This window comes from Neophocaena asiaeorientalis, unplaced genomic scaffold (genome assembly GCF_003031525.2).
Source record: "Neophocaena asiaeorientalis asiaeorientalis breed wild unplaced genomic scaffold, Neophocaena_asiaeorientalis_V1.1 scaffold110, whole genome shotgun sequence".
In the NCBI taxonomy this organism is placed as follows: Eukaryota; Metazoa; Chordata; class Mammalia; order Artiodactyla; family Phocoenidae; genus Neophocaena; species Neophocaena asiaeorientalis.
In genome coordinates this window covers 5,080,482-5,092,541 of record NW_020175053.1, presented here as the reverse complement: position 1 = coordinate 5,092,541, position 12,060 = coordinate 5,080,482, and the positions used below count along the sequence as shown (strand labels likewise).

Below are 12,060 nucleotides of genomic sequence, written 5' to 3'. Positions count from 1 at the left end.
CAGTCTAATAATGCCCAGCCTTGTTATGCTATGTTTCTAAGAGGTTGGGTTAAATATAGGACTGCCACATGGCTCAGATTTAAATCAGGAATGGTGAATAGGTTTGGGACATTTAAACCAGGTTGGACATAGTTTATCCTTGAGCTAAGAGACCCTCCAAAATGTTTCAGAGCTGTTTGGGGCTGGGATGCCACTAGGTGGCATGGCTTCTGTCCATAAAATCTGTATCCAGCTGTCAACCATACATGTCCACTTCCATAACAGTGGAAGGAATTTATATTTTGATTAATTCATTTATTAACTATTGAGTCTTTGCTCTTTATAAAATAATGTTAAGATATAAAGATGAATCATATAAGATTTTGCCATCAAGGAGCTTAGTCTTGTTGGGGGATTAAGATATATACATAATTAACTGTAATCCAAGTTTAAAAAGTGAAACGTAAGCACATAAGGGTGTAAGTGAATGTCATGGCTAGTCTGAAGAAAAAAGTACTGTTTTCATCTAGGAAAAAAAGTGTAGGTAGAGACTGTGATGTGATGGTAAAATCAGGGTTAGTGAGTCTTCCATGGAGGAGATTGCTTTGAGTAGAGGGATGGAAAAATGAGTAGGATTTGGACATACAAAAATACAGGGGAAAAACCATGTAGAAAGTAGGAATGATGCTGAATACTAGCATAGGGACAAAGTGTAGAGCATTTAAAGGAAAGAATAAGAAATTAGTATATTCGGATAACAACGCTCATGAGTGATACTAAAAGAAAATTAGGTTGAAAAGTTATAGCAAGATGAGAAAAATGTTATGAGTGAATTTGTCATTTAAGATGTACTCACCCACCCTGGGAATGTCTAGAAGACACAGCTTTTACCATGATTGTGAGAAATAAATTTATGAGGGGCGCCCTGGTACCCTTGAAGAGCTTTACGATCATCCTTCTTTGTAGGTTAGATCTTACAGAGGGGTGACTACAGTCACTGAATTGGGAAACCTAAAGGCAATGGGAATAACTGGATCCTGCGGTGGTAGCACTTAGCCACACCCACAAGGCACAATGGGTGTGGTCACCATAATACACTGCGGAGTCAAAGCAGCATTTATTTACTTATTTTTTAAAGCAGCATTTAGAATACTCTGACTCCCAGAGACCTATGGCATTAGCTACTTGATCATGGTGTTCTTAGACGTGACATAGATAGGAAGGAAGCCCACTAAATTCTCACTTGATAGGTATAAACAGAAAAGTTCTAGGTTAAGTGAACAAAAGTCTAACTTTTGAATCATAAAAACTGAGAGTCATGGCTTCTCAATCAATTCCCAGACTTGAACCATTTACAAGCCCAGAATCCTTTGAATGAAGAAGAGTCGAGGTCCCCTTGGGGAGAGGACCCCAATATGCTGCCAGATATTTACATTGTTCATCTTTCTCCCAGCCTTCCCCAAAGGGACCTACAGCCTTTTACCAGGGTAACTGAGCATTGGAGAAGAGGAAACAAGCAGACCTTTTGGGGACTACTAGACACTGGCTCTGAACTGACACTGATTCTAGGAGGCTCAAAATGTGACCTCAGTATAGCAGTTAGAACAGTGCTTATGGAGGTCGGATGATCACTAGAGTTTTAGTTCAGATCTGTCTCACAGTGAGGCCAGTGCGTGCCTGAACCCATCCTGAATCTGGTTATTTCCCCAGTCATCTCTTCAGTTCTGGTGTGCATAGACATCCTCACAGGTCTGGTTTCCCTGACCTGTGAAGTAAGGGCTGGTATGTGGGGAAGACCAAGTAGAAGCTAGCAGAGTGGCCTCTACCTAGGAAAGTAGTACATCAAAAGCAACAACGCCGCATTCCTGGAGGGACTGCGGAGATTAGTGTTACCATCCAGGACTTGAAAGATGCAGGCCTGCTGACTCCCACCACAGCCTCATTCAACCTGCCTATTTGGCTTGTGCAGAAGAGAGATGGATCTTGGAGAATGACATTAGATTATTGTAAGTTTAACCAGGTGGTGGCTCCAGTTGCAGCTGCTGTACCAGATGTGGCTTCATTGCTTGGGCAACTTACACATCCCCTGGCACCTAGTATACAGCTATTGACCTGACAAATGCCTTTCTCGCCGTACCTGTCAGTAAAGACCACTAGAAGCAGTTTGCTTTCATCTGGCAAGGCCAGCACTGCACCTTCACTGACCTACCTCAGGGGTGTATCAGCTCTCCAGCCCTGTGTCATAATTTAGTTCACAGGGGTCCTGATTGCCTTTCTCTTCCACAAGATACCACACTGGCCCATTATTCCTGACATTATGCTGATTGGATCTAGTGAGCGAGAAGTAGCACCTATGCCAAACTTACTGGCAAGACATTTGTGTGTCAGAGGGTGGGAAATAATTCAGGGACCGTCTGCCTCAGTGAAATTTCTAGGGCTCCAGTGGTGTGGGGCATGTCAAGATAACCCTTCCAAGGCCCCTCCTGCAACCAAAAAAGAGGCACAATGCCTGGTGGCCTCTTTGGACTTTGAAGGCAACATATTCCTCACTTGAGTGCTACTCCAGCCCATTTACCAAGTGACCCAGAAAACTGCTAGTTTTGAGTGGAGTCGTTGCCCCCCGACACACACTATCTTCTCTGTTTCAGTCCCTGCCTGTGGCCTCGTGGGGCGTTGCCCACAGTCAGTTGACTGAGGAAGAGAAAACTCAGGCCAGATAGACAGATGGTTCTGCCTGGCCTGCAGGCACCAGCTACAGCACTGCCGCCCGTCTCTGGGACACCCCTGAAGGACAGCGGTGAGCAGAAGCCCTCCTGGTGGGCAGAACTTCCAGCAGTGCACCTGGTTGTTCCTTGAAAGAGAAATGGTCAGAGGCACAACTGTACACCGAGCCCTGGGCTGTGACTTGATGGTCAGGAACTTGGAAGGAACATGACTGGAAAGTTGGTGACAAGGAAATTTGGGGAGAGGTATGCGCATAGACCTCCCTGAATGGGCAAAAATCATGAAGATACGTGTGTCCCATGTGAATGCTCACCAAAGAGTGACCTCAGCAGAGGAGGATTTTAATATTCAAGTGGATAGGATGACCCGTTGTATGGACACCACCCAGCCACCCCTGTCATCACCCAGTGGGCTCATGAATGTGGCTACAGGGGTAGGGGTGGGGGTTACACATGGATTTCCACTCACCCAAGGCTCACCTGGCTAAGGCCACCACTGAGTGCCCAGTCTGAAGCAGCAGACACCAGCACTGAGTCCCCAGTGTGGCATCATTCCCCAGGGTGACCAGCCAGCTACCTGGTGGCAGGTTGATTACGTTGGACCACTTCCATCATGGAAGGGACAGTATTCTGTCCTTCTTGGAAGACACATTTACTCTGGGTATGGACTTACCTTCCCTCATGCAGTGCTTCTTCCAAAACTCCCATCCATGGACTTACAGATTGCCATCATGGAGTCCACACAGCATTGCTTCTGATCAAGGAACTCTCATCACAGCAAATGAAGTATGGCAGTGGGCCCCTGCCCATGGAATTCACTGGTCTTACTCTGTTCCCCACAGTCCTGAAGCAGCAGTCGTGATAGAATGGTGGAATGGCCTTTTGAAAGACTCTTATAGTGACAGCTAGGTGGCAGTCCCTTGCAGGGCTGGGGCAGGGTTCTCCAATATATGGTGCTGTTTTTCTCCAAGTCAGGAATCAAGGGGTAGAAATGGGAGGGCCACCACTCACCATTGCCCCTAGTGACCCACAGCGACATTTTTGCTTCCTGTTCCTGCTCTGCCTCTGCTCTGCTGGCCTGAAGGTCTTAATTCCATCAGGAGACACAACAATGAGACCATTGAATTGGAAGTTAAGACTGCTTCTCATCCACTTCAGGTTCCTCATTCCTGTGAATCAGCAGGCAAGGAAGGAGTTACTGTGCTGTCTGGGGTGACTGGGCCTGATTCCCAAGGAAAGATTGGGCTGCTCCTCCTCAGTGGAGCTAAGGAAGAGTATGTCTGGAATACAGGAGAGCCCTTAAGCTGTCTCTTAGAATTGCCATGCCCTGTGATTAAAACCAGGGGAGGACCACAACCCAATCCAGGCAGTACTACTAATGGCAGGAATGAAGGTTTATGTCACACCACCAAGGAAAGAACCACGACCAGCTGAGGTGCTTACTAAAGGCAAAGGGAATGTGGAATGGATAGTGGAAGAAGGTGTTTATAAATACCATCTATGACCACATGACCAGTTACAGACCCGAGGACTGCAATTGTCATGAGTATTTCCTCCTTATTTCGAGTATGTATGTATGTGTATCTCAAGTATCTCTGTTTTCTTCCCTCTCTGATCCCTTTATTATGTAACATAAGATGTATTGATTTAATACATAATACTTAGGTTTTACATTTAAAGTTGTGGGATATCAAAGGAGAAGAGTAAAAATCACTCAAGGATTTTGATCCTCTTGTGAAGGTGTTAGTGATTTTTGGTTGTATGCGAGAGAGTTGTGTCATGTTGGATGGAATTGTGACCTTGTTATTGTCTTCTTTTGGTGATGAAGGTTTAAGGAGAACTTTATGAGTGCCAAGTTGACAAGGAATTAGTTTTATGTGTCAAGTTGACTGAGTCATGGGCTGCCCAGATATTTGAACAAGCATTATTCTAGGTGTTTCCATGAAGGTGTTTTTGAATGAGATTAACATTTAAATCAGTAGACTGAGCAAAGCAGATTGTCCTTCCTAATGTGGATGGGCCTCATCCAATCTGTTGAAGGCCTGAATAGAACAAAAAGCTGACCTCCTGTTGAGTAAGAGAGAACATTTTTCCTGATGGCTTTTGGACTGGAACATTGGCTTTTTTTCCTGCCTTTGGCGTCAAATTGAAATACTGGCTCTTCCTGGGTCTAAAGCTTGCTGGCCTTTGGACTGGGAACCATTCCATCGGCTCTCCTGGGTCTCCAGCCTCCTAACTCACCCTGCAGATTTGGGACTTATTGGTCTCCATGACTGCATGAGCCAATTCCTTATGGTAAATCACTTTCTGTATAAATATATACATCCTATTGGTTCTTTCTAGAGAGCCCTGACCTAATACACATTTGGTTAATCCTGACTGATATAGATTTAGTCACTGCTAGGTTAAATCGTTTGAAACCACTTTGGAAAGATTAATCCTGCATCACTGTATACAATGAATAGAAATGAAGAGATACTGGGGAAAGGAAGACCAGTTAAGCTCTTTCAGCTACCTAGGCAACAAGTTTCTCTGAGCTAGAAATATAAGTTAAGGAAACAGCAGAGCACATATCATATTTGTAGAACTGGTAATGGATAAAAGTACTTTGCAACAGACCGTGGAAGAGAGTAGAATGCGTGAACTCTGAGGAACTCCATCATTTACGCAGCTGCAGGAGAAGGTACCTACAGGCAGACTGAGGAGGAGGAGCTGCTGAGTTGAGAGGAAATCAGAAGTCCAGAGTCTTAGAACAGAAGACTGTTGTCAGTTATGTCTGATGCCACTGAACAGCCGTTTGGGATGAGGACCGAGTTGTTCAATGGTTTTGGCATATAGAGATTGTTTGTGATTTTACCTGTGGTTTCAGGGGCTTCAAAAGATTAGATGCCAGACTGGAATGGCTTAAACAGTGAATAGAAGGAGAGAAAAGAGAGACAGAATATGTAAGACGGCCCCTCATGAGAAACTTTGCTGGGAAAGGGAGCGCAGAAACGGGATTGTGGCTGGAGGGGCATGCTCTGGAGGGAGAATGGGATTGACCTTTGATAGGAAGAGAGACACTTCCTCCACTGTGAAAGGAAGGAAGGACAAAGTAAGTGTAGATGCCTATCATATTATGCGTTTGAAGGTGGGAAAATGAGTGCATTTTCATGTAGGGAATTTCACTTTGCAGTGGAGTGTGAAGGAGAGTTATCAGCTGAGACCCAGAGAGGCAGAAGGGGTGTTGGAGGTCTGCAGAGTTGAGGAACAGACGGCCCCTTGAGGGAAAGTCCTGAGTGGGGATGGGGATGAAGCTTTCTGGGCAGCTCTGGGGTCTTTGCTAAGGTCGGAAGCCATCATTGGTGTTGGTATTTACTGTGGATTCTTTTTTTCAGCTCGGGTGGGGGTGGGGTAGGGATATAGATGGCTAGATTCATCCAAGCTCGTAAGACTCTCAGTTAAACGTAACTTCTATGCGAGAATAATTGCATTAAGACCTTCTCGGCCTTGGGACTTCCACGGTGGTCCAGTGGCTAAGACTCTGCACTCCCAATGCAGGGGGCCCAGGTTCGATACCTGGTCAGGGAACTAGATCCCACATGCTGCAACTATGAGTTAGCATGCCACAACTGAAAGATCCCGTGTGCCGCAACTAAATATCCCACACGTGGCAACAAAGATCCCATGTGCTGCATCTGAGACCTAGTGTAGCCAAATAAGTAAGTAAGTAAGTAAGTAAGTAAATCCTTCTCAGCCTTAAAAAGAATGTACTGAACATAATTTAACTTTTCTTGATGTCTAAGGTTTTCATTATATTAGCTATGATGCTCTGATTGTTAAAGTGATTGCTCTAGGTTCGAGTTGACGGGTGTTTATTACACATACATCACAATGCCCGGTTCTGCTGACATTGAACTGAAAGGTAAAATCCCTGCCCTAAGTAGTACCTGTCTGTGGTGAGAGTGTCCCTGGCTGTGTGGACCTTCTGCCAGGGAAACACAGATCAGGTACCCTCTCCAGGACAGATGGGTGGATGGGGGTGGGGTGTCGAGGGAGGTTTGGTCCCCAGAAGAGGTGACCAAAGTAGTCAGCTGACTTGGAACTCAGAAGATCCATTGTCACACAAAACAACTTTGAAAATAGTGGTTAGAGTTCCAGTCAGACCATTAAAAACTAATGAAAAGGGGCTTCCCTGGTGGCGCAGTCGTTGACAGTCCGCCTGCTGATGCAGGGAACGTGGGTTCGTGCCCCGGTCCGGGAAGATCCCACATGCCGCAGAGCGGCTGGGCCCGTGAGCCATGGCCGCTGAGCCTGTGCATCCGGAGCCTGTGCTCCACAACGGGAGAGGCCACAGCAGTGAGAGGCCCACGCAAAAAAAACAAAAAAACAAAAAACTAATGAAAAAATTACATATTTTCAATGAGAAATATTACAAAAAAACAACCCAGTATTATTTAAAAATTAGAAGCTGAGAATTTATAAGCCTTTTATTCATTTTGAAATTTGTGTTGAGAAAATATTATTTCACTTGATAAGGTAGATTTCAGATTTTGTGGAGATTTTTTGAGTGAATGCTTGAGTGCTTTTAAGGGCTGTAATATATGCTGACAGTGACTCCATGTATTTAACTCATCGTCAAAACTTCTGTCTTTTCCTTTTCTTTGGTACCAAATAAACAACTTAAAAAAAACCCAACAACAGAGCACTGACTATGGCTACAAATGGAATAAAGGGAAGGAAAGGTGTATGCATGTCTGTATATTAACTGGATAAACATTGGAAAAGGGTGAGTTGGAGGCAGATAACATTTATTCAGTGCACGTTAAAAGTCACATACTAAGTACTTGAACGTGTAGCAAATGCATTTAGTCTTAACAAAACCCCATGAGATGTAGGTATCATTGATACCTGTTTTACAGATAAGAAAATAAATAATTTAACTAAAATAAATAATTTACCCTGAGTCAAATGGTTAGTGGTAAAAGTGGCAAACTCCTACATCTTTGGCTTTATTTCCTGTGTTCTTCCCTCCAAAATAGCTAAGGTAAAATGAGCTGTTGGCATTGTAAAAATTTTTTTAAAAGAGTTATTTATCTGTGATTTTTCTGAGCAGAAAAGAAGGTAGTGTTGTGGAATAAAGTAGAATTCCTTGTCTTGGCCAAAGCCAAAGCATTTGTCAGGGTGATAGTATACAGGGATGTATATTCAGTGTTCATAAATCAGGTTCATATTTCTTGGGAGATAGTAGTGGTGGAGGTGAGTGGCAGGGAGGATTATCTATGCACTACAATGAAAGTTCAGAGTTTGAGTCTCTCACTTGTTTGCATCATATGAGGGATATGTGTTTCTAATAATTGAATGGAACTCAACGAGCAGTACGTATATGGCTATTAATAGATTTTGTTGTTGTTGTTTAAGCGTACGTTAGCTGCTACCAATCATTGATTTTTCAGTCTCAGATCCTTGGTATGTCTATGAAATCCCTAATTAGATAAGCATTGCCATAGGAGTTCTGAATGGATATGATCTTTGATAACTCTGTCTGTTCTCAATAATATCTTTTGGAAATGTGGAAAATCAACCTGGTTGGTATTCTTGGTATTTTATATAAGTGGAGAATACAGATTTTAGTGTATGATATAAATCTAAGAAACATGAAAAGTGTTTGTGTATGTGTTACATACTAGATTGAAGAAATCACACAAAAATTTCCATCTGAGATTTTTTTTTAAAGCATAGTTGAGACTTTTAAATATCTCTTCAAATATAATTTGTCATGTTTCTGAAATGGAATAAATCAGACCTAGCTTATATCATACTAAATATTTTATGCCTTACAGTTAGTTCTATAAAAATGTTTAGTCGTCTCTATTAACCACCTTCCTTAATGTTCCTAGGTTATTGAATCTTTGGGAATTATTATTTATAAGGCACTGGACTATGGCTTGAAGGAGAATGAAGAAAGGGAATTAAGCCCTCCCCTGGAGCAGCTCATCGATCGCATGGCCAACACGGTAGAGGCTGATGGCAGCAATGATGAAGGCTATGAGGCTGCCGATGAAGGTCTGGAGGAGGAGGAAGATGAGAAGAGAAAAATCTCAGCAATCCGGTCCTACAGAGATGTCATGAAGGTAAAGTTTACAATTACCTCTTTCTTTGAAGAGTTATTTCACTTTAAAAAACTGAATGGTGATTTAGCATTTGATAATAGTTCTTAGATTTTCAGCTATAAGTGAAATGTGTTCTAATTTCATTCTTTTACATGTAGCTGTCCAGTTTTCCCAGCACCATCTATTGAAGAGACTGTCTTTTCTCCATCATATATCCTTGCGTCCCTTGTCATAGATTAGTTGACCATAGGTGCGTGGGTTTATCTCTGGGCTTTCTATCCTGTTACATTGATCTATATTTCTGTTTTTGTGCCAGTACCATACTGTTTTGATTATTGTAGTTTTGTAGTGTAGTCTGAAGTCAGGGAGCCTGATTCATCCAGCTCTGTTTTTCTTTCTCAAGATTGCTTTGGCTATTCAGGGTCTTTTGTGTTTCCCATTACAAATTTAAAATTTTTTTGTTCTACTTCTGTGAAAAATGCCATTGGTAATTTGATAGGGATTTCATTGAATCTGTAGATTAGAACTCTCTCTAACACCATGCACAAAAATAAACTCAAAATGGATTAAAGACCTAAATGTTAGTCCAGATACTATAAAACTTTTAGAGGAAAACATAGGCAGAACACTCTCTGACATAAATCGCAGCAATATCGTTTTTGATCCACCTCCTAGTGTAATGAAAATAAAAACAAAAATAAACAAGTGGTACCTAACTAAACTTAAAAACTTTTGCATAGCAAAGGAAATCATAAACAAAATGAAAAGACAACCCACAGAATGGGAGAAAATATTTGCAAATGAAGCAACCAACAGGGGATTAATTTCCAAAATATACAAACAGCTCATGCAGCTCTATATCAAAAAAACAAATAACCCAATCAAAAAATGGGCAGAAGATCTAAATAGACATTTCTCCAAAGAAGATAGACAGATGTCCAAAAAGCACATGAAAAATGTGCTCAACATCACTAATTATTAGAGAAATGTAAATCAAAACTATAATGAAGTATCATCTCACACTGGTCAGAATGGCCATCATCAAAAAATCTACAAACAATAAATGCTAGAGAGGGTGTGGAGAAAAGGGAACCCTTCTACACTGTCGCTGGGAATGTAAATTGGTACAGCCACTATGGAGAATAGTGTGGAGGTTCCTTAAAAAACTAAAAATAGAGTTACCATATGGTCCAGCAGTCCCACTCCTGGGCATATATCTGAAAAAAAACCATAATTCAAAAAGATACTTGCACTCCAGTGTTCATTGCAGCATTATTTACAGTAGCCAAGACATGGAAGCAACCTAAATGTTCATCGACAGATGAATGGATAAAGAAGATGCGGTGTATATATACAGTGGAACGTTACTCAGCCATAAAAAGAATGAAATAATGCCATTTGCAACAACATGGATGGACCTAGAGATTAACATACTAAGTGAAGTAAGTCATAGAAAAGACAAATATTATATGATATCACTTATATGTGGAATCTAATTAAAAAATGATGCAAATGAAAAAAACATAAATGAAGTGAATAAGGAACTAAAAATACTTGATTCTGTGATAAATGAAGAGTAAAAAGTTTTCCATTAAGAAACAAAACTGGGACTTCCCTGGTGTGGCAGCGGTTAAGAATCCACCTGCCAATGCGGGGGACACGGGTTCGAGCCCTGGCCCAGGAAGATCCCACATGCCACGGAGCAGCTAAGCCCGCGAGCCACAACTACTGAAGCCTGAGCGCCTAGAGCCCGTGCTCTGCAACAAGAGAAGCCACCGCAACGAGAAGCCCGCGCACTACAACGAAGAATAGCCCCCGCTCACCGCAACTAGAGAAAGCCTGCGCACAGCAACGAAGACCCAACACAGCTATAAATTTAAAAATAAATAAATAAATTTATAAAAAAAAAAGGAAAACTGTGTATACCTCTGAAACTGAGCTAACAGTTTTTGGTAGTGGTTTAGTGGGTATTTGTGGGGGAGAACAGGGCATGGTGAAGGAGGAGGGGACACCCACCCACCCAACCATGTCAGTTGGTTAACCCTGGCACCAGTCAAGTGACAGATGTCATGGCCAGATTGCTCTTGTATAGTATAGATTTGGAAGATGAGACCTGGAGAGTTTTTGGAATCTTACAGTTCTACTCAATGACATTCAGTATGTTAACTTATAAAACAAAGATTCTTGGACATTCATCAGTTTGAACTGATAACTGTTACACTGTTTTATTGTTTTTTAAATTTGAGCTACTATGTCTGCCCTCCTGCCTATCTTATTTCTATCATAATATGAAAAATAAACAATTAAAATGCTTTTTTAGAAAGGTTTTATAGATTGGAGGAAAACTAAGTTTACCAATTCCATTCTTACGAATTTTATTGGAGAATATCATATACTCACCCCTTGTTTCTTAGTTTCTATGTTAACCAAAACTGATCAGTAAAAATTTCCACATCTGTAACAGTACGTTCTGAATATTTCTTTTAGCTACATGAGAAGAAAAATAATTGCTGAAACATTTGACAAGTAAACTGAATTTTATATATCATAAAACCCATTATTCATGGCCAAATAGTGACACATAGGAATTTGTGATTTGCTCAGTGGGTTGAAATCTTCAATTAGTAAATTGGCTTCTGTTTACATTGTTGGAAGAGAAGACAAGAATTAATTGAGGAAATATATGCTTTCTCCTTGTTGAAAGTGGAAATGTGAAACTAAGTTTGAATAATATAAATAATAGAATGTTTAGGAACTTGGAGACAATTTGTTTTTTTTTGACAATTTGTTTTTAATTCTTAGTGAGCAAGACCTTTTTATTGTGTAACTTTTCCCCGGAACAGTTGTTTATTCCTACCAGTCTTTCAATTTGGTATATGGTGTGTTACACTTGAAAATTACTTTCACATCCATTGTTATCTGAGACTTATGGTAACACTGTGAGGTATTGGGTTGGCATTGTTATACCCATTTTACAAATGAAAGAACTAAGGCTCAGAGAGGTGTGTGACTTGTCCAGCTTCTTTGAACTGAGTGAATGAGAGGAAGTTAATTTCAGAGGTTTATAGTCAGGTAGGACTTAGATTGGAACCCTGGTTTTGCCATTTTTGTACCAATTGTTTTACCCTGGATTATTTAATCCTATGATCCTTATTCTTATGTAAAGAGAGAATATCTGCCTGATTGAGTTTTGTTAAGATTAAATTAAATAACATAATTAATATAAAGTACCTACTATAGTGCTTGTCATGAATAAAAATTTAATA

The 12,060-nt window shown here is 41.2% G+C and overlaps 1 protein-coding gene across 4 annotated transcripts in view; it reads left to right on the top strand.

Moving 5' to 3' along the window:
• The window catches only part of SPIRE1 (spire type actin nucleation factor 1), a 162,741-nt gene that overhangs the window by 70,637 nt on the left and 80,044 nt on the right, over nucleotides 1–12,060 (top strand). For all 4 annotated transcript variants that reach the window (XM_024763920.1, XM_024763919.1, XM_024763923.1 and 1 more), the window contains exon 2: nucleotides 8,582–8,815. In XM_024763920.1, the coding sequence (XP_024619688.1) occupies nucleotides 8,687–8,815 (129 nt within the window). In that variant the 5' untranslated portion in view covers nucleotides 8,582–8,686. The remainder of the gene's footprint in view (nucleotides 1–8,581; nucleotides 8,816–12,060) is intronic.